Source organism: Manis javanica, chromosome 11 (genome assembly GCF_040802235.1).
Source record: "Manis javanica isolate MJ-LG chromosome 11, MJ_LKY, whole genome shotgun sequence".
NCBI classification, from domain to species: domain Eukaryota; kingdom Metazoa; phylum Chordata; class Mammalia; order Pholidota; family Manidae; genus Manis; species Manis javanica.
The window spans coordinates 676,699-699,161 of NC_133166.1; the positions used below are offsets into that span (position 1 = coordinate 676,699).

The 22,463-nt window shown below is 40.8% G+C and overlaps 1 protein-coding gene across 2 annotated transcripts; it reads left to right on the forward strand.

The window, feature by feature from the left end:
* On the forward strand, positions 1–19,420 carry LOC108409953 (glycine N-acyltransferase-like). Of its 2 annotated transcripts, none has more exons than XM_037004381.2 (6): positions 1–356; positions 5,800–5,895; positions 13,776–13,883; positions 16,312–16,438; positions 17,790–17,961; positions 18,339–19,420. In XM_037004381.2, exons 2-6 carry the CDS (start codon positions 5,818–5,820, stop codon positions 18,739–18,741), a joined length of 888 nt encoding a protein of 295 aa, XP_036860276.2. In that variant the 5' UTR covers positions 1–356; positions 5,800–5,817; the 3' UTR covers positions 18,742–19,420. The 2 variants fall into 2 exon arrangements, with proteins under 2 accessions (XP_036860276.2, XP_036860275.2); XM_037004380.2 differs by lacking the exon at positions 1–356 and adding an exon at positions 2,638–2,760.
* Positions 19,421–22,463: the final 3,043 nt, after the last annotated feature.

Consider the following 22,463-nt stretch of genomic DNA (forward strand, 5'->3'; position numbering starts at 1 on the left):
TTTGCAGAGAGACAGAAGGACCTGTTGGAGGAAAGAGCAGCATTGTATTTCATAAAGAGAAGCGGAGAGGGCACACTGTCTGCCTCCCAATCCTGCTGATTCAGCTCCGCCAGCATAAGACCCAGAGAAAAAGGGCTGGATTTCACAAAAGCTGATGCCAAGAATTGTTTGCTGTAGTACAAGATCCACAGTACAAGCCTCCGCTCAGCAATTTCTGGAAGAGACATACCTAAACACACTCTGCAAGCCCAGCTGAACTGACTGTATCGAAGGGAAACTTCACCACCTAGAAGTCTATTCCTCTTCATTTGTTCCTGGGAACACCTGCAGAGATTGGTGTGGAGACAGCTTTCCAGGTGAGGACTTGTGCCAAAAACATTTAAAAAGATAACCATTCCTTAATGATATCCTCTCCACTCAAGTGAGGCAAATCAAAATGCTCATATTGTGTTATGCTCAGAATATAATAGTAAACATATCAATGGAAAATGAATAAACTTAAGCTAAGAAACATATACAGTTGACCCTTGAAAAACCTGGGGAGGTAAGGGGTGCTGACCACCCATGCAGTCAGAAATCTGGACATAACTTTTGACTCCCCAAAATCTTAATTCCTAATAGCCTACCATTGACCAGAAGTTTTATGAATAACATAAACAGTTGGTTAATATGTATTTGATATGTTATATATATATACTGTATTCTTACCATAAAGTAAACTAGAGAAAAGAAATTATTTTTGAAATTGTTGCAATCCTCCAAAAAATGTTTCAATATATTTATTGAAAAAAATTCACGTATTAAATGGACCTACACCTTTCAAACCAGTGTTGCTGAAGGGTCAACTATATCCGGCATCTACTCTGCAAGTAGCAACTTGTTAGGTGCTATGAAAAACTCTTACAAGTTTCTGATCTGAACTAGTAAATGAACTAGGAAAGACCTGGGCACTTGGTGGTGAATGGACCGCTGAATGTCTAGAGACCGTCATTACTGTATTTAATCCTTCTGGTTATATTACAAGGTAGTCAGGTTTTTTCTCTAAATGACTGATAAGAAGATCTGTACCTAAAGTCAGAGAGGAAATAAGTAAATGAGTAAGGACAAAAATACAGACCAGATTTATTGTTTATTCAAATCACATAATAAGCAAATTTAGTTTAAAGATTTTACGATACTGTTACTACCAAGATCTTATTTTTTTGTCTGTGTTCTCTCTTAAACTTATATGCATATACATGGTATGTACATTGCTTTATCTCCTACATTTTCTCACTTTAACACACTATCATGTGTCCATATGTATAGGTAGTACATTAATGTCTGAGAGCTGCATTTCCCTGAAAGATCATATTTTATATTACTTTTGCCTATTGCTGGATATTGGGATTTTGTTCAGTCCTTGGATTATGTTTGCGTGGCTTTACCAAACTCTGTTTACAGCTTTTTTCTTTTTTGAATTGTTTTCTTTGGATTAATTTCTGTGACTGGAATGACTGGGCCAAAGGTTCTGAAGTTCACTGTCAAGGACGTTGGTCCAGTTCCGTGAGCTCACAGTAAGCGTGTCAGATCTCCTGAAGAATCTCTGTCCCTGCCATTTTCAGGCTGCCCCGTTTTTGGGCACCATGCTTGTCTATTAGCACGTGTGTACAGTCTTGGAGGGTGGTTCCGAACTCTACACTTTTCAGGAAACACAAATTTGACACCACAGATTCGACATCAAACTCTACAGTGCATCTTATACTTGTGTAACTTCCTTGTGAATTACCTCTAGATAAAAGAGAAGATTAGCCTTCAGAAATGTTCTATTTTTATAGTCCTGAGACCCTCAGATGTTAAGACAAGGATGCCTCTACTCTGGTCTGGACTTTTCTTCAAGACGTAACTTAGGGCAAAGTACTGAAAACCGTCCCCATGTCCAGCTTATATTATGTACTCAATACATATATGATGATTGAAAGAAGGAATGAGCTAACGAATCTATGCCTTTGGAAGGTGGAGTGACTAGACAGAGATTAATACAAGCATTTCATGCCTTTACTCATTCACTATTCATTTATTGAAGGAACACAATGTGCCAGAAATCAGTGATAGTCATAACGGATAGGATAATAAATACGATGAACTCCTTGCCCCAGAGGAGTTTACAGTCTACGAAAGTAAGAAGAATGAAACTAGGGAATTCCAACCAGAGGATAAAATGCAGAAAGGCCAGAGTGCTAAAGCAGACTCTGTACTGAAGAAATGTCCTGTCATCTTATGTGGTGGGGAGTAGTGACAGAAGAGTCTAGGAAGATAAATCACAGCCAGGTGGTAAAGAAGATGACATTTATATTTCCCAAGTGAATCTTTAATAAGCTCAGCAGCAATGGTCAAGGCAGGCCACAGCCTCCCTCCTCTGGCCAAGTCCCTCCTCCTCACATCATGAAGGAGATTCAAGGGGAAATTAAGCAACTGTTTTTTTATTTACCCCTCAACAGATTGACAAGGATTGAGGAAGGAGACAGAGGACACACACATGGGAAAATTAGGAACATTCACCAGTCCATCCATTGCTCAACGTGTTGAACAGCAGGACCCCAAAACATAGCGAAATCTTTGTAACCTAGAAAAGTCTTCCCACAGAAACAAACCAACACTGGTTCCACTTCTGCAAATCCAAACCTTTCACGACCATCCTGACATACTGCAGTCCGGAGGAGTCAAGCGGAAAAGCAGGTCCTGAGTCACGGCAAGTCTAAGTGGACAAAGAACAATATGGTAGGAACCGATGCCTCAGAGCTAAACACTTAAGTTTGTCAATAACTTCTAGGCAAAGACCAAGTGGAACATACCTGTAACCCAACAAGTTTGGTTTATTGCCTGTCACCACAAGAGAGAGAGCACATCATGGAGAAATGTGATGCCTCTCAGTACGAGTGTGTCATGTGGGGCTTGGCAGGTGATTTGGGAAAGCATGGGTTTGCTGTGGCTTGGATCCTCTCACGAAGCTTTGCAAGTCTATTTAATATTTCTTTCCATGAAGCAGGAGGGCAACAGTAATATAGTAGCAGCCATTTGTTACCTGGAGAGAGGGGTGTTTGGCCACATTTGCTGATAAAATCTTTGATGTTACTACTGTTAATTCTTTTGGGATGCCACAAACTGCGCCCATATAAGACAATGAACCTAATAAACGTTGTGTGTGTTCTGACTGCTCTCCCAACTGGCCATTCCCCCATCTCCCTCCCTCTCTACAATAGGCCTCCCTATTCCCTGAAACACAATATTGATTGTAGGCCAATTATTAACACTGCAATGGCTTCTAAGAGTTCCAATGAAGAGTCACATGTCTCCCACTTTCAGAAAAAAGCTAGAAATAATTAAGCTTAGTTAGGAAGGCATGTCGAAAGCTGAGGTGGCCAAAGTTTTGGCCTCTTGTGCCAACAGTCAGCCAAGTGTGAATGCAAAGGAAAAGTTCTGGAAGGAAATGAAAAGGGCTGCTCCAGTGGACACGCCAATGATAAGAAAGTAAAACAGTCTTATTGCTGAGATGGAGAAAGTTTTATTGGTCTGAGTGGAAAATCAAACTAGCCACAACATTCCCTTAATCCAAAACCTAATCCAGAGCAAGGCCCTAACTCTCCTCAATTCTGTGAAGGCTGAGAGAGGTGAGGAAGTTGCAGAAGAGAAGTTCGAAGCTGGAAGACGCTGGTTTGCAAGGTATAAGGAGAGAAGCCATCTCCACAACATAAAAGTACAAGGTGGAGCAGCAAGTGCTGATACAGAAGTTGCGGCAAGTTATCCGGATCTAGCTAAGGTCATGAATGAAGGTGGGCACACTAAACAACAGATTTTCAATGTAGACAAAACAGCCTTATACTGAAAGAAGACACCATCTAGGATTTTAATAACTAGAATGGAGATGCCTTCAAAGCTGATGAATGGCTTCAGAGTTTCAAAGAGCAAGCTGACTCTCCTGTTAGAAGCTCATGCAGCTGCTGACTTACCATTGAGTAAATAACCAATAGGTTATTTACTGTTCTGCAAATCCAAGGGTTCTTAAGAGTTTTGCCAATCCTACTCTGCTGAGCTCTATAAAATGGAGCAACAAAGCCTGGATGAACAACACATCTGCTTGACAGGAAATACGGTTTCCTGAGTATTGGAAGCCCACTGTTGAGACCTACTACTAAGAAAAAAAGATACTTTTCAAAATATTACTGCTCATTCACAGTGGACCTGGTCACCCAAGAGCTCTGACGGGGATGGACAAGGCTAATGTTCTTTCCATGCCTGCAAACACAACATTCACTCTGCAGGCCATGGATTAAGAAGTCATTCTGACCTATAGAAAGATTTTCACCTACTGCTTTCAGGTGATTCTTTCCTATGATAAAGTCCAAGGCAGTTTCCCCTTACACAGATCAGTGACTAACCAAAGACTGGGAAATGGCTCTTCCCTGATCTCCAGCTCTCTCTCTCTCTCTCTGAAACTCCACCCTGCCTCCCCCAACTCCAGTCTTGGCTTAAGTCAGTCAGGCCCCTGTGCTTTGACCAGAGTCCACTTCCCTGAGCTGCAGCCACCAAACAGCAAGCTGATGCAGTCCCAAGGCTCACGGTTTCTGTCTTGCTTTCCTCAGGGACCACAGTTCCGTGCTGCCTGATGTCCAAACATATGGAAGTGTTGTTTCATCTGCATTCTTTAGTTTTGTCATTTTTTTTTAAGGTAGAGAGGTAAATCCAGATCCGGGGACCATCTCTTGGCCAGAACTTGCCCTTCTACATTCACAAAGCCACCCGGCTCTGGCCCGGAGCATGACATCTCACACACGGCCGGAGTTAATGCAACATCCTCTCAGCACACTTCTTGGGTGCCTCTGCTTAGAAGTAACTTTGTACTCCTCCAAAGATCACCTGAAATAGGGTACTGTGACACTCTCTTCTCTTCCTTTTTAACGTAGCTGAGATTTTATGGAATGTGTTGGTAATCCCAATTTTATGAAATGAGTCAAACACATAAAAATGCCTCTTTAGTACTACCACCTGGTAATGTGAACAATACACATCACAGATCCAAGAGGGAGGCTTGGAGATGGAGGGAGGCTCAAAAATAGGGTAAGGCTCAGTAATAGGGTGAGAGGAGCAGCTTGACTATAACTTGGCAATTAAAAAAATAGTTATTTACAGTTGAGACCCTGTCAACATGCCCTGTGTTTAAAAAAAGACTGTATCAAAATATCATGCAATATGCAGCACTTTAACTCAAGCGGGGAGCAGGGGGGAATAGGAGAGGGTAAGGGAGGAGAGAGGAGGAGGAAAGGAAGTAGCAACAAAATATTTTGCTTACTACATGGCAGGCTCTTCTAAGCATCTGGTTACTCATTTAATCCTCACAAAACCTCTACAAGTTGCACAGTGCTATTATCCCATCTACCTCTGAGGAACCCAAGGCCCAGAGTGGCTGAGTTCCTTTTCTGAGGTTACGTGGATTATTACTGGTGGACTCAGAAGAATCACTGATAGCAACTAAATTCCAAAAGATGGTATATATATATTTTAAACACGTTAGTTAACCTAAAGTGAAAATAACAGCCAGAATTCCTCGAAGTGTAAGGAAGTGAATTAAAGTGTTCAGAAAGTGCCCCCTGTGCGTTCTGCCAGTCCCATCCTTCCTTGGAGCTCGTGAAGACGTAAGTGAAGGCCACAAGGAGGAGACACTGAAAAGGGACCCGGTCATTGGCATAGAAATTGCTACTCCTGCTTCCGAGACACCTCCAGGTCTTCTCATTCCTACCTTTTTCTTGGTTCCCTCTCCAGGCTAGGCTATCTTCCACGATGTTTGCAGTGCACAGTGCCCAGATGCTTCAGACGCTGGGGAAATCCTTGAGGACAAGCCTCCCTGAATCCTTAAAGGTACCGATCAAAACTTTTGAGGAGAGTGACAGAAACGTTCTTTCTGTGCCAGGCACTACTGCGTGTTTTCTCTCACTTGATTTGCATGACCTCTCTGCAAGATATGTGCTATTATGTCCATGTCACTAATGAGAAGATGAAGGTTCAGTTAAGCAATTTGCCCAGCATTATATAAATAGTGAGTTGCAATGCTATTAGTGGCATAAAGACAGGAATGCCTGAGACCTTACACTGCCCTGTGCTCTGGGCTCTGTGATTCAAAAAGCATTCACTTGCCCTTTTCAAAGAAACCTTCCACAATAGCACTGGAAATCTGCCGAGTTCTCCTCCAAAGTTGGTTGAGATTACCTGCTAATGCTTAACTTGTCCTCCCTAAAAGAACACTTGCCAGATGAGAGGTTAACCATCGTGAGGCTTCTTTGACATTAATAATAATGTAAGTCAATTCCTATTTTGACTTAAATTATCTCCCTTAACACAGTGCGACTGATCATCAATCTCAGGGTTAATTAACACATACACATAAATACCTACATCCAGAACTGCACAAGTGCAACTCTAATGACAGGCTCAGGTCTTTGCTTGTGTTTTTCTTAAGCACCCAACAAAATAAGGTGTGATTATAATTATAATCCTGTGAGTGTGTGTGTGATATATGTATGTGTGTGTGTGTACTTAGAAGAAAATTGTTAGTCCCTGAAACTTTTTTTGTAGAAATAGAAACTAAATTTCTACTCTTTTATAAGACACTCCTATGAGATGCATTCATTTCAGATAAGATAAATGCATTCACCACCCTCCATCCCTAATAGATTGGTTAATGCCTTACTTGCAGTTACAAAGGAGAAAAATATGAGTATTTTATTTGTGGATCACATGGCATCACTTTCTTTTTTTTTATTAAGGTATTATTGATATATACTCTTATGAAGGTTTCACATGAAAAAACAATGTGGTTACTACCTTTACCCATATTGTTATGTTCCCCCCAATACCTCATTCCAGTCACTGCCCATCAGCACAGAAAGATGCCATACACTATTTGCCTTCTCTGTGCTACACTGTCCTCCCCATGAACCCCCCAACACCATGTGTGCCAGTCATAATACCCTTCAGTGCCCTTCTCCCTCCCAACCACCCCCACCCCTCCCCTTTGGTAACCGCTAGTCCTTTCTTGGTGTCTGTGAGCCTGTTGCTGTTTTGTTCCTTCAGTTTTGCTTCATTGTTATGCTCCACAAATGAGGGAAATCATTTGGTATTTGTCTTTCTCCACCTGGCTTATTTCACTGAGCATAATATTGTACACCTCCATCCATGTTGTTGAAATGGTAGGATTTATTTCTTTCTTATGGCTGAATAATATTCCGTTGTGTATATGTACCACCTGTTCTTTATCCATTCATCTACTGATGGACACTTAGGTAGCTTCCATATCTTGGCTATTGTAAATAGTGCTGCAATAAACATAGGGGTGTATATGTCTTTTTGAATCTGAGAAATTATATTCTTTGGGTAAATTCCTAGGACTGGAATTCCTGGGTCAAATGGTACTTCTATTTTTAGTTTTTGGAGGAACCTCGATACTGCTTTCTACAATGGTTGAACTAGCTTACATTACCACCAGAGGTGTACTAGGGTTTCCCTTTCTCTACATCCTCGCCAGCATTTGTTGTTCTTAGTCTGTTCAATACTGGACATCCTAGCTGGTGTGTGGTGATATCTCATTGTGGTTTTTATTTGCATTTCCCTGATAACTAGTGATGTGGAGCATCTTTTCATGTGTTTGTTGGCCATCTGAATTTCTTCTTTGGAGAATTGTCTCTTCATATCTTCTGCCCAATTTTTAATCAGGTTATTTGCTTTTTGGTTGTTGAGGCATATGAGTTCTTTATGTATTTTGGATGTTAACCCCTTGTCAGATACATTGTTTACAAATATATTCTCCCACTGTACGATACCTTTTTGTTCTGTTGATGGTGTCCTTTGCTCTACAGAAACTTTATAGTTTGATGTTGTCCCATGTATTCATTTTTGCTTTTGTTTCCCTTGCTCAAGGAGATGCATTCAGGAAAAAGTTGCTCATGTTTATATTCAAGAGATTTTGCATATGTTGTCTTCTAAGAGTTTTACACTTTTATGAATTACATTCAGATCTTTGATACATTTTGAGTTTACTTTTGTGGATGGGGAGAGATATAATTCAGTTTCATTCTCTTGCATGTAGCTGTCCAGTTTTGCCAAAACATGTTGAAGAGGCTGTCATTTCCCCATTGTATATCCATGGCTCCTTTATCGTATATTAATTGACCATATATGCTTGGATTTATATCTGGACTCTCTAATCTGTACCTTTGGTCTATGGGTCTGTTCTTGTGCAAGTACAAAATTGTCTTGATTACTGTGGCTTTGTAGTAGTTCATATGGGACTGTTGTTCTTTCCTGAGGTAGGCCTATATTGCAATATACTTCCCTCTTAGCACAGCCTTAACTGCATCCCACAGATTTTTGTGGTGTGGAATTATTGTTGTCATTTGTCTCCATATATTGCTTGATCTCTGTTTTTATTTGGTCATTGATCCACTGGTTATTTAGGAGCATGTTGTTAAGACTCCTTGTGTTTGTGGGGTTTTTCATTTTCTTTGTGTAATTTATTTCTAGTTTCATACCTTTGTGGTCTGAGAAGCTGGCTAGTATAATTACAATATTTTTGAATTTACTGAGGCTCTTTTTGTGGCCTAGTATATGATATATTCTTGAAAATGTTCCATGTGCACTTGAGAAGAATGTGTATCCTGCTGCTTTTGGGTGGAGAGTTCTATAGATGTCTGTTAGGTCCATCTGTTCTAGTATGTTGTTCAGTGCCTCTGTCTCCTTATTTATTTTCTGTCTGGTTGATCTGTCCTTTGGAGTGAGTGGAGTGTTGAAGTTTCCTAGAATGAATGCATTGCATTGTATTTCCCCTTGTAATTCAGTTGATATTTGTTTCACATATGTAGGTGTTCCTGTGTTGGGTACACAGATATTTATAATGGTTATATCCTCTTGCTGGATTGACCCATTATCATTATGTAATGTCCTTCTTTGCCTCTTATGAATTTCTTTGTTTTAAAGTCTATTTTGTTTGATACAAGTACTGCAACTCCTGCTTTTTTCTCTCTATTAGTTGCATGAAATATCTTTTTCCATCCCTTCACTTTTTGTCTGTGTATGTCTTTGGGTTTGAAGTGAGACTCTTGTAGTCAGTATATACTTGAGTCTTGTTTTTTTATCCATTCAGTGACTCTACGTCTTTTGATTGGTGCATTCAGACCATTTACATTTAGGGTGATTATCAATAGGTATGTAGTTACTGCCATTGCAGGCTTTAGATTCATGGTTACCAAAGGTTCAAGGGTTACTTCCTTACTATCTAAGAGTCTAAATTAACTCACTTAGTATGCTATTAAGAACACAATCTAAAGATTCTTTTCTCTCTCTTCCTCCTCCATTCTTTATGTATTAGGTATCATATTCTGTATTCTTTGCCTATCCCTTGACTGACTTTAGGGGTAGTTGATTTAATTTTCATTTGCTTAGTAATTAACTGTTCTACTTTCTCTACTGTGGTTTTATTACCTCTGGTAATAAACACCACAAAAAAACAAATTACAGACCAATATTCCTGATGAATATAGATGCAAAAATACTCAACAAAGTATTAGCAAACTGAATTCAAAAATACATAAAAAAGATCATCCATCATGATCAGGTAGGATTTATTCCAGGGATGCAAGGATGGTACAATATTAGAAAATCCATCAACATCATCCACCTCATCAACAAAAAGAAGGGAGAAAAACCACATGATCATCTCTACCAGCTATTTACCCTTAGGAACACTTCCATCTATAGCTGTCCCTCCAAAATACACTCTAGAAATGGTTTGTGGGAGGTAAATTCTCTTGGTTTTTGCTTATCTGGAAATTTTTTAATCCCTCTTTCAAATTTAAATGACAATCTTGTGAGATAAAGTATTCTTGGTTTGAGGCCCTTCTGCTTCATTCCATTAAATATGTCATGCCACTCCCTTCTGGCCTGTAAGGTTTCTGCTCAGAAGTCTGATGATAGCCTCATGGGCTTTCCTTTGTATGTGATCCTTTTTATCTCTCTGGCTGCTTTTAATAGTCTGTCCTTATCCTTGATATTTGTCATTTTAATTACTATATGTCTTGGTGTTGTCTTCCTTGGGTCCCTTGTGTTGGGAGATCTCTGTACCTCCATGGCCTGAGAGACTATCTCCTTCTCCAGATTGGGGAAGTTTTCAGCAATTACTTCCTCAAAGACACTTTCTATCCTTTTTCCCTCTCTTCTTCTTCTGCTACTCCCATAATATGAATATTGTTCCATTTGGGTTGGTCACACCTTTCACAATATTCTTTCATTCTTAGAGATCCTTTTTTCTCTCTGTGCATCAGCTTCTTTATATTCCTCTTCTCTAATTTCTATTTCATTTATTGTCTCCTCCACCATATGTAATCTGCTTTTAAAACCCTCCTTTGTGTTCCTCAACAATTGGATTTCCATCCTAAATTCATTCCTGAGTTCTTGAATATTTTTCTGTACCTCCATGAGCATGGTTATGATTTTTATTTTGAACACTCTTTCAGGATGATTGATTAGTTCAGTCTCACTCGATCCTTTTTCTGGTGTTTGTGAGATTTTGCTTTGAACCAGGTCCCTTTGACATTTCATATTTGTATGTGATGCCCCCTAGTGCCCAGAAGCTCTACTCTCTGGAGCTGCCCAGTCCCTGAAGCGATGTTGGGGGTTGCGTGGGAGAGATGCTGGTGCTTGGGGTGAGGAATGAGCTGTTTCCTGCTTCTTGGCCGCTATGCCTGTCTCCGCTGCCAGAACTAGTTGGCTGAACACATAGGTGCAAGCCTCTATGCTTTGCATTTGTAGTTGCTATGGACTGGCCTTCCCTGTGGATGGCCTGACACCTGGGCAGGTTTGCTGGTTTGCCAGCCAGGTGCAGACTGGCCTGGAGGAAGGTGCAGCAGGCTGCATATCACAGTGGGGTCCTTGAAGCTGCATAGCCAGCCAGAGGGATGGAGTGCCTGATGATCCTGTAAGTTCCCAACCTTCTGGGAAGAGTGCACCTGGACAATTTTGTCTACCTGTCCTTTCTCCTGAGTAGTAAGCTCTGTGCAATCCTTGTCCCTTTAGCAGCCCTCTTGCTTTTAGGAAGTCTCTGATTGCCCACCCAGAGCAGCTGGATATGGGTCCCTGTTTTCCATAAGCAGGTGGGGTGGAATCTCATTCTCTCTAGGTGTTCTGCCTGTCTTAGTTTTCCAATCCCACTAATCACCAGAGCACCATGCCATGTAGGTTTGTGCTCCCAGAGAAGATCTCCAGGGCTGTGTTCAGTAGTCCCAGGCCTCCACCCCCTCCCGACTCCATTTCTCTTCCTCCTGCTGGTTAGCTGGGGTGGGGGAAGGGCTTGGGTTCTGCCAGGTCACAGCTTTGGTATGTTACCCTGTTCCATGAGCTCTGTTCTTTCCTTCAGTTGTATGCAGTCTGGCCCAGTCTTCTTTCCTGTTTCTCTTTCAGGATTAGTTGTGTTAATTTTATTTTCATATTATATGTGGTTTTAGGAGGAGGTCTCTGTCTCACCTCTCATGCTGCCATCTTTAATCTCTTTTCACCATAACTTTTATTTATTTATAATAGATTAATGAAACAACTCACCTTGTTCTTTAATTGCTATAAAAAATTACTTCAAATAAACTAATCTGAAACTAAAGTCACCCACTTTGGTAGATTCTTGCTAACATTAATCTCTGTTACCTAATATTTAACTGCTTTTGCTTGATAATCTTTAAGATCCAGGCAACCTCTCAGAGAGACAGTCAATTTACTTTGGAGATTACATCAGTTAGACACCATATGGGCACTTGCTGAGGAGCTGTTTTTAAAAACTCTTCAAGCTACCATAGACAATATATTGGAATACATTTCTATGGTGACAGAAGCAACTACACATCCTGGTGAGCATTTACCAATGTATGCAGTTGTGTGGTCACTGCATTTTATATGTGAAACCAATATAATGTAAACTGTATTTCAATTAGACTATATTTCAATTTAAAAATAAAATAAAACTGTAATCCTAAGTGCAGAGAAAAAATTTTTTTCAAGCTTTTAAAGGTTTTCTTCCATGCTCTGTAGTGTAGAAGTTTCTGACATAAATTTCTCTTTCCTGCTTGTATTAAGTGGACCCTAAACATTTTGAGAGAATTTGGTGCTTCCCAAGTGTTCTTTCTTGGAGCATCTCTGCAGTAAGATAAGGTGGCCCTCTGGGCTCTTCAACTTTCATGAAGGGTTAGAATTCTTCTGTTTGTTACATATTAAAAATATATATTTTCCCCTAATTGAAATCTAGAATATTTGTAGGCCAGGTTCTTTTAATGTAAGTATAACATAGAAATCAATACTCACTTGCGTCTCAAAAAATCCATCCATTCTTCTATGTGTTGGATGATAAATACATTTTATTATCTGTGTCAACTACAGTTGAGTCATTCTTGAGTAGCTGTCTTGCCTGTTCTGAGTTCAGCAGGAAAAAAAAGAGTTTTAGTGATTTAGGCCATGGGAATAAGAAAAAATAACAGCTCCACATTATTTTCAGATCTTGTAATGGATAAGAGCATAGAGCAAATCAAGTCCCAAATGAAAATGTGTAAAAAATTAACATCTATATTTTGCCAAACTACAGTGAATTTCTATATCAAGCCTCCACTCACGGCTGAAAACAGAATTCAGATAAACTCAATAAACCTAGAGAGATTTTTTTTCTTTCTCCCTGGTTTAGCATCGACTTGATGTTAGCATGCGGCAGGATGGAAAGATAGACATAGTCCTTGGTCATCATCTGTCAGTGGTGGAAATCATGAAAGTGTACACCATCTTTTTGACCTTTCATATCCAGTTTCCATGCTGGTATCCACTGCAGGATTCCCCAACCCCCAAACCACAGGGACATCTAATGTCCACAGGCTTACTCTCATTCATTCTCTCTCCCCTTCTTCCTCTTTCTTACAGCCTATACAACATGGTGGGGGTGGGGAATCCAAGACAGGATCCAGACTATGAGTCCCCTCAGCCCATTTTCTTGAGCACTATGCTGTAGCCTCTGCCTTTGGGTGGGAAGTTCACTGAACCTTTCCAGAAGGTAATGTGAACATATATGTTAAGGAGTTTTAAACATGTGTATAACCTTTGAACCAGAAATTACCCTTCTGAATATCCTAAGAAAGTTTCAGGTGCCCATGCAAAGATTTCTGTGCAGGCATGCTCTGTGAAGAATTATTTGTTAAACTGAAACACTGGAAACAGCTGAAATGACCATCAATAGGCAAACAAGTACATGAACTGTGGGACATCCACATAATGGAATATTATGCAGCCATTAGAAAATAAATGAGGAATCCTGTGTTTATGAACCTAGAAATATGCCCATAACATATTCAGCAGGGACAAACACCATGTACCAGATTAATTTATTTTTGTAAAATTGTATATCTCTTTGTGTATGAATAGAAGTCTGGAAAAAGATAACATTAAGTCCTAAAATAAAGAGAGGTGTTCTTAAAATCATCAATTTATTTGTTCTAATTTTCACTATATGCATGTATGCAATTCATATTGGATGGAGAGAAAAAGCTCTTCTTGTCTGAGGTTTAAAAAAATGTGTACGTGAAGATGGTTTGGCCTCAATGTCCTATTTGTCCCTTTCCCACCATAAAATTTCATTTCATAGAAATAATCCTTGTCCTGACCAAGCGAGGCTCTTTCCCATCCCTTCCTAACAATGACTCTCTCACTTTCTCTGGATGCTGCAGGTTTACGGGACCGTCTTCCACATGAACCAGGGAAACCCCTTCAAGGTAAAAGCCCTGGTAGACAAGTGGCCTGATTTCAATACAGTGGTTATCCGCCCTCAGGAGCAGGTAAGGTGTTTGAGGTAGAATGAACATGCTTCTGTGTTCTTACTTGCTGCGTGCCTATCATGCGCCTGAATGCGCTGTTCTTGCACTCAGTGTGAGGTGTGCAAGAACAGCAGATGTGTAACAGAAATAACACAGGCAAAAGCAGATTCAACTACAGAAGTGGGACATGGAGTTTGAAGGATCAGGTTAGAGATACTTCTTTGTGGTGGTTTCATATGAACTGGATTGTAGATAAATGTATTGCTTCTTAGGCTGACAGGGAAAAGGGGACTTTGCTAAGAGAAAATAGCAAGGGCAGAGATACGAAGGTCTGAAACAGGACACTGAATTAGGATGATTATAAAAAGCGGACTTACAATACTAGAATTTCTGTATACAACTTGGGGAAACACTTAAAAATTGGTGATGACTGGATCTATACTGTTGGAACTCAACCAAGATTAAGGAGAAGTGCAAGTTGCAGCGCTCCTAAATCTTGAGACTACAGACTTATCTACTGTTAAAAGAACATAAGGGATGTGAACAGTTCCCAGGAATGTGTTGTTTTAAATTGTCTGATTTTTCTCCAACTATTCAAATTCACTTAGACAATATCCATCATATCATAGATAAGTTTTCATAAATGCTTAGGGTGCCTAACTGGTTTTCTTGGTTTCACTGGAGATGGCTGGTAATTGTAGGTCTGCTTTGGTTATGTAGCTGTATTCCTATTATGTTAATGTGTGTGTGCAATTTAATTAGTAGTTTAAAACCTATACATGCTTAAGTTACTCTACAAGAAGATATGTCAAAGAAATAACCAATATTCCCATGTTTTCTTCCATCCGCTACTTCTATAGCTTTTCTTCTTCCTTCCTAATTACAACCCTTAAATAGAATTCGTGCCTCATCGAATTTACCGAGTATCATAATTCTTCCAAGTGGTAAAGATACCTCAGGACAAATGCTGGGCATAAAACCCACAGGGCATAAATCTGCAAAGAAGTAAAAAGCTAACCTTTTCAAACAATATTGCTCCTCTCTCACTTACCAACTTTACATTTCCCGTATGGCCCCGGAAGATGACTGGTTAGCCAGAGACGGGTAAGATTCCTCAAGGGAGGAACAACCCAAGACAGGCACAGTCGCAGGGAGGCCATCAGGTGAGAAATTGGGGATCAACAGAGGTGAAGCTTAGAACCTCACACCCCCTGTTTTGAGAGAAATCTTCTGCATCAGTGGATGTTTTGTTGCCCTTGTCTAGGTTGGATTAATACTTAGCCTATAGGCACACACCTGATCATCTACATTTGCTCTCTTACAGCACTAAACTATGTTTTCTACCTTTATCTTGCATCTACCTACCACTTCAGCATTTTATTAAAAATAATAATAATAATAATATTATAATAATAAGGGAGAAATGTGGGATTCACATATAAATCAAGTATAAAAATCCAGCGAATATTCATATCTGACCTGATTGTTTATAGTTCATAATGAGAGATCAAAATTGAAAGTTTTTGTGATGACTGCTCTTGTACTGTTAACCATGTAAGAACTTATTCGCTATGTAAGAATTTGTTCACCATGTAAGAACTTGTTCGTTATGCTTCAGAAGATCGGAGACTGATGAGAATTAGGCTTGGGGTGGATTAATGATTGTGCATTGAGTCCCCTGTACAGAATTTTATTGTTGTTAACTGTCAACAACCATTTGATCAATAAATATGAGAGATGCCCTCTCAAAAAAAAATTGGTGAAACTAAATAGTAAATACATTACAAAGCTTATTTTAAAACATCCAGTAAAATTATAAATTTATAAAAATACAAATATTATACCTTTCATGCAAATACAAAGCTATTTTAAACCCACTAAATTAAACAATAGGTAAAATGAAGAAATTTATATTAATAATAAAAACTGAACTGAAATAAAATTATCTGATCTTTTATCTTCAATGTGGGCTTAAGGAACAACATGTGTTAGTGGTATTATTGTTGACTTATGAGTGTATTTTTGTGCAACATTTTCCAAAGATTTAAAAACCTTTCTAATTCTGCATAGTTGTGGTAATATTTTCCTGTGTCTCCTTCCTCCCAATATCTCATCTGTTATTTAATAATTTGAGGGGATTCAAATTTCTAATTGGTTTAAATGTGGATTATTTTAATCCAGAGAGATGTATAACCAAATTTAATATTATGTTCATAGTTTTAATGTAATATATGGGTAGATAATAGTATTGTTCTGCCATTTTCCATCTTAAAATGAATACCTGAATCTGTCATCTTGAACTATGGTTTAAGTGTTTCAGAAATAATTATAATGCACCAATAAAAATATGTGAGTACTTAAAAATATGATAGCATAATGGAATTTAGAAAAAAAAGCATTCCCAAATCATGAAATAAAAGGAATATTCCCCTTCTCCTGACAATAACAGGAGATGACAGATGATTTTGATCACTACACCAATAGTTACCAAATCTACTCCAAGGACCCCAAGAACAGTCAGGAATTCCTGGGCTCCCCGGAAGTCATCAACTGGAAACAGCATTTGCAGATCCAAAGTAAGTAAGAGGGATGGGATGTGTGCTGACTCACTTCTCTGTCCTGAACAATTTTCCCCATGACTCATATCTCCTCCCAAGCTGCAGACCCTCAGCCTGCTGTCTATATTTTGAGTCAGCTGCAAATATACCTGTAAAGGGGGGAAAAATACCCTTAAAGTTTGCAAAGTTCATAGAAGGACCCATAACATAATTCCTTGATAGCCAAGGATTTATTGCATATTTTGCATACATATCCAGGCTCCCTTAGGGTGACTGGGTGCCAGGGCAGAGATTCCCCTAAGCTTTCCATTACTGCAATAAGAATGACAACTCATGCCATAAAGCACCTGCCAGATCCTGAAGGACAACTGCCCTGGTTACAAGCATGCCCTTTGGACTCAGACGCCCTAAGGTGATCTCTGCCTGTTACTAGCTAGGTGATCCTAGTCCCATGATTTATCCTCTCTGAGATCATGATTCCATATACAAGAACAAGGATAATCATGGTACCTAACACACAGGGACACTGAAAAGATTAAATGAAATCTTGAATAGGAATTGCTTAGACCTGTCAATGTATCAGTTAACTTTTGCTGCATGGCAAACCTCACAATTCTAGGACTCAGCAATTCAGGTTGTATTTTCCAAGGCAGTTCTGCTGGTCTCCTGAGGGTTTACTCAGCTGCAGCCAACTGATGGGTGTGCTATGGGCTGGTTGCTTTAACACGGCATCACTCACCCATCTGAGTGATTACTCTGGCTGTCAGTGCTGGCTGCTATGGTGACAGCACAGTAAGAGCATCTGTCCTCGGCTGGCTAGCCTCAGCCTATTCATGTTGTGTTTGTCTTAAGGTAATCAGGAGCACAAAGAAGGGGCAAGTCCCAGGGTGCAAGCTTTTAAGCTTCTCCCTGCATCCAGTGTGGTGAAAGCCAAGTCATATGGCCAAGGTCTGTTGCAGTGAAGGAGGAAACTGTTCCAGGGAATGGATACAAGGAGATGTGGCGCAAATTGTGGCCCCACTGCTGCAACATCCTACCACACTTGGGAATGTAATAAGTGCACAGTAGATGTCGGCTACCATGTTTTTATGCATCTCCTTTGATTATCGAAACTACATGATTACATAGCCCAGAAAACTTGTCATTGTCTTGGTATTACCACTAATGGCATGACTGTGGTTGAATGAATTTCTGGGCACATTTTCACTTACGTAAAACAGGTAAAACTGCACAAATCCTGACCACGTGGCCCAGGTCACAAAGCAGCAGCACCAAGCCCAGAGCCAAGGTTTTCTGACTGTAAATCCGCTGGAGAGCTTCTCCATAGACTGTACTCACGTCACCGCATCTCTCCTTCTGTCCCAAACAGGTTCACAGCCCAGCCTGGATGAGGTGATACAAAATCTTGCAGCCAGTAAATCCTCACAAGCCAAGCTCACACAGTGTTTTCTCTATATGATGGCTGAGACAATAAAGAAACTGGCTCCTTCCATGATGGATGTAGACAAGCTATTGACCAGAAGTAGCAAACCCAAGGCCATGTGAGTTTGATAAAAGTCACTCTACTGCTCACACCCCTCATTACTGAAGTAGCCTCCCAGCCTCTCTCCCTGCTTTCACGCCGGCCTTGGCGTTCTTTAAAGCACCGGAATCATTTTTGACAAAAAGGTAATTCAGACCATGTTCCTCTCCTGCTTAAATACTCCACCCTTTCCTTTCTCATGTCCCTGGTTTTCCCTCGCTGCTCACTCCTTCCAACACTGGTTTTCTTTCTAACCCTCTGTCATCACAAGCTCACCCAGACACCAAGACTGCATTTTGTTATTTCCCCTGCCTACTCTGCCTCTCAGGGCAACAAAAGTAAGAAAAACATAAACCTCCATACTCAGACTTTACTCTTTTCTTGCAACCTCTGTAGCGACCAAGAAATGTTTAAGCTCTCATCCCTGGATGTTACCCATGCTGCCATGGTGAATGAATTCTGGCACTTTGGTGGCAATGAGCGGAGCAAGAGATTCATCCAGCGCTGCATCCGGACCTTCCCCAACTTCTGTCTGCTGGGGCCCGAGGGGACCCCCGTGTCCTGGTCCCTGATGGATTACACAGGAGAGATGCGGATGGCTGGTACCCTGCCTGAGTACCGGAACCTGGGCCTGATATCCTATGTCATCTATACCCAGACCCAAAGTCTGAACAAACTCGGCTTCCCCATCTATTCTCACACAGACAAGAGTAACAAAATTATGCAGTCAGTGAGTCACAGGCACAATCATATCCCCATGGCCTGTAGCTGGAACCAGTGGCATTGTGTGCCTCTGTGAAGCAGCCCTGAACCCCTTCCTGATGGTGTCACAAGGGCCTGGACCGTTGACTGGAGGAGGAGACAGGTGGACAGAAAGAATAAATTGTCATTGTAATCATCAGTAAAGCTGTGAGGGCTGGGGAAGCACCATGAGTAGCCAATGGAACCAGGCCTTGCTGATAGGATTCCCTAACCTGTACCTATGGAGGCAGCCATGTTCTCTGGCAGTGGCCCCACCTAGAGGAGCTCCCCACACTCCCCAGATCTCTGTCCCATTCCATCATCAGCTGCATGTTGCTCAGATGCCTTCTCCTTGAACTCCCAGTGCATGGACTGGCAGAGCCTTGCCAAATCTTCCTGGGGGTGGGTAATATTTTCTGGGCATTCTGACTTATTCCTCTCTCTTCTATGGCCTTTCCCTTAGTGATCAGCAAGTGGATCCTGTTCATTAGTTCTTATTAGGAGCCCAGATAATCTCCTCTGACTGCTGCTTTATAGGTACATGAAATATATTATTCACGAATACATATATTAGGTTACATATAAAACACATGATGGAGCAGAAAGAGTTATTAAGTAAAGACTGATAGTTGCTTGTCTCCTCACTCCCACACCAGGGAAAATGACTCAGTGTTGTGCCTAAAAGCAAAGCTTTCCAAACCCACACAAATAATAAAGAGAGATCATGTTTGATTGTACCCATTGAAGATAAGTGGTTCGTGACAGGGAAAGCACTGGGTAAGCTGCTAGAGAAGGGAAATGGGAGCCTCCAGACCCAGGGGGTGGATATGCATCAACAGTTGAGGGGGTGTACAGCACAGCGCGGACACCTACTGCTCCACTGACCTCAGACATCATTCAGGAAGCCTGAATTCAGTGCAGGTCAGACAACTGTTTCATGGGAGAGTCCAGTTTGTGGGTATGGAAAGAGGTTCTTCCTGGTAGGTACAGGTTAGCTGGGAGTTTCCCACCGGACATTTCAGGAGAAACAGCACTAAGCCTCAGCGCTGGGCAGCAGGAAGCACTGAAATGAAGGGAGTCACGTGGATTAAGAACGTGGTCCCCTTTGGTCCACCTATGCCTGCAATTAGGCTATGGCACGGGGAATGAATTCCCCCCCACATGTACACAATAACTGAGGTTTAATTTCTTAGCCAGCCAAGGAAGTGAAGGCTCAGTTCAGAGCAGGATTTCTTGGCCTCGGAACAACAGACATCTTTGACTGGAAGTTCACTGTGGTGGGGCTGTCCTGTGCACTGCAGAATGTTTAGCAGGATCCAGGCCTCCACACACGAGATGCTAGTGACACCCTCCATCCCAGTCATGACAATTAAAAACGTCTTCAGATACCAATAAATGTCCCCTGGAAGCAAAATCACCTCTGACTGAAAACCACTGTCCTAAACCAGTGGTTCTCAAATAAGATGCTTCAGAGTCACCCAACAGGCTTGTCAGAACACAGACTACAGGGCCTAACACTTTGATTTTCTGATTCAGTAAATCTCGGGTAGAGTTCCAGAATTTATATTTCTAATGAGCTTTCAAGTGTTCCTGATGCTGATGGTCCAGGGACCATGCTTTGAGAATCACTGATTTGGAGAACTAGAACATATTTTATTCCCTAGACCTCTAGAAGATGTCACCATGGAAGCATTTTACTTTTGCAGTTGTAGTGTAGATTTGTGTTCTAGTTGACTCATAGCATTATTAAAAATTCTTAAAGCCCCCATAAATGTTATTAAACAGTGCAACGGCAGACACCAAGCTACTCTTTCACTACTTCCCTATAAAACCTGAGGACTAGAGAGCATCAGTGATGTTTTAATAAAGGAAAATAAAATTTTCAACTATTAAGCGCTGTGCTAAGAATTGTCCAGCATAACGGTTCAGCTGGGTTGTTTGAAATCTGACCTGAAGGATCTTTGATATTTAGAGTGACGTTTTTACTGTCCTCCATGGTCCCACATGCAAGGGCACATTCTCCGTCTACAGTGCTTAGCACAGCACAGCTCATCCCCTGCTCCTTGTCTTCCTCCTTCACACCACCCCGAGGGCAGTTATATCTACAATCTGGCATTCTTCAAAGTTCTTTCAGAACTAAGATGGGACTTCAGAACATAGAAGCTGCCTTTTACTTTCACTTTTTTTTTTTTAGTGCCTCTGTCAAGAATAAGAAAGATGATATTCCTTATGTTTTAGCCAGACCTATGCTGTCCTGCTGAATTAAGATCACCATATATACTGTTGGCTTCAGGGGGTTGGGAGGGAGGGACGATGGGATAACACAGCAGATTTAGCATTTAAGACTTTGGCATTTAAAACAATTGTACTGCAGAAAACAAAATCTCTGATTCAAAAATATCTATGCACTCATGTTTATGGCAGCATTACTTACAATAGTCGATATAGAAGTACCCAAGTGTCCATCAATCAATGAATGGATAAAGAAGAGGTGGTACATATACACAATGGATGTCATTCAACCATAAAAAAGAAATACTGTCATTTGTGACAACATGGGTGAACCTAGAAGGTGTTATGCTAAGTGAAATAAGTCAGGCAGAGAAAGACAAATAACATTATTTCACTTATGAACAGAATCTAAAAATGAAACAAAACACAATGAACAAAACAGCAGTAGACTCACAGACCCTGAGAAGTGACTGATGGTTACCATAGGGGAGGAGTTGGAGTGGTGGGTGAAATAGGTGAAGGGGATAAAGATGCAAAAAATCTCAATCATAATCTAAATTAGTCAAGGGGATGAAAGGCCAGCATAGAGAATGTAATCCATAGTTCTGTAACACCTTTCTATGTTGACACAGTAACTACACTAGTTGGGGTAATGTAGAGAACCATCAAATCACTATGTTGCATACTTGACACCAATATAATACTGTCTATCAACTATAATTTAATAAAATAAATGCAGCAATCACACAGAAAAAATTTTTATGGAAAATCAGAAAAAAATAAAATATACAAAAAACAGACAAACAACTATACTGCAGAAAATAAAGAAGCAGGCATTAACCACCAAGTGGAGAACAGGTATCATTAGCTCAGTTCCTCAAAGCAACAGGCTTTCATTTCTATGAGTACAAACTAAGATTCCCCTCCAAGAATTCCTGAGGGTAGTGAGGACAGAGAGGTTCTGTGATGTTAGAACAGGGGAGGGGCCCCAGGCTCAGGTAAAGGAAAACACACCTGTGACATCAGCATGAGAGAGGTGATCTCATTAACATTCATGACCTCCAGAGGCTAAGTTATGAGACACAGCAGGTGAAGGGGGGTGGGATTTGTACTCATAAGTCAGCCGACTTCTAAAAGCCTACTTGAAAAGGGTACCTACAATATAGGCATTCAAAGGTATGAAGCACGTGTTAGACATGCAGTTTCTTGAGGCTTTTTCTTTGTCTAACTACTGATATGTAATGCTGTCTTATTACAGGGTAGCTGCTTCCCTCCTAAAACTACTTGTTGGGTAAAGACAAGTTTTCAACCAGAATCCCTACCTGGCCTGGATAGTGATATGCATATAAGGACCTGTTTGCATATCAATGTGATGTTTACCATGGCAGAGCAGCTCCGGTAAGGGGTGGAGAATAGCAGCCATTCTTTCCTCCCCTCCATTCCTGCTACGTAATTGGCCAGATGCCCACCAGTCATCAGGGATCTGCCCACGGAGTCCCTCCTGGAAGGAGGGTCAGGGGAAGGAATGAGCCAGGGCCAGAGAGGGAG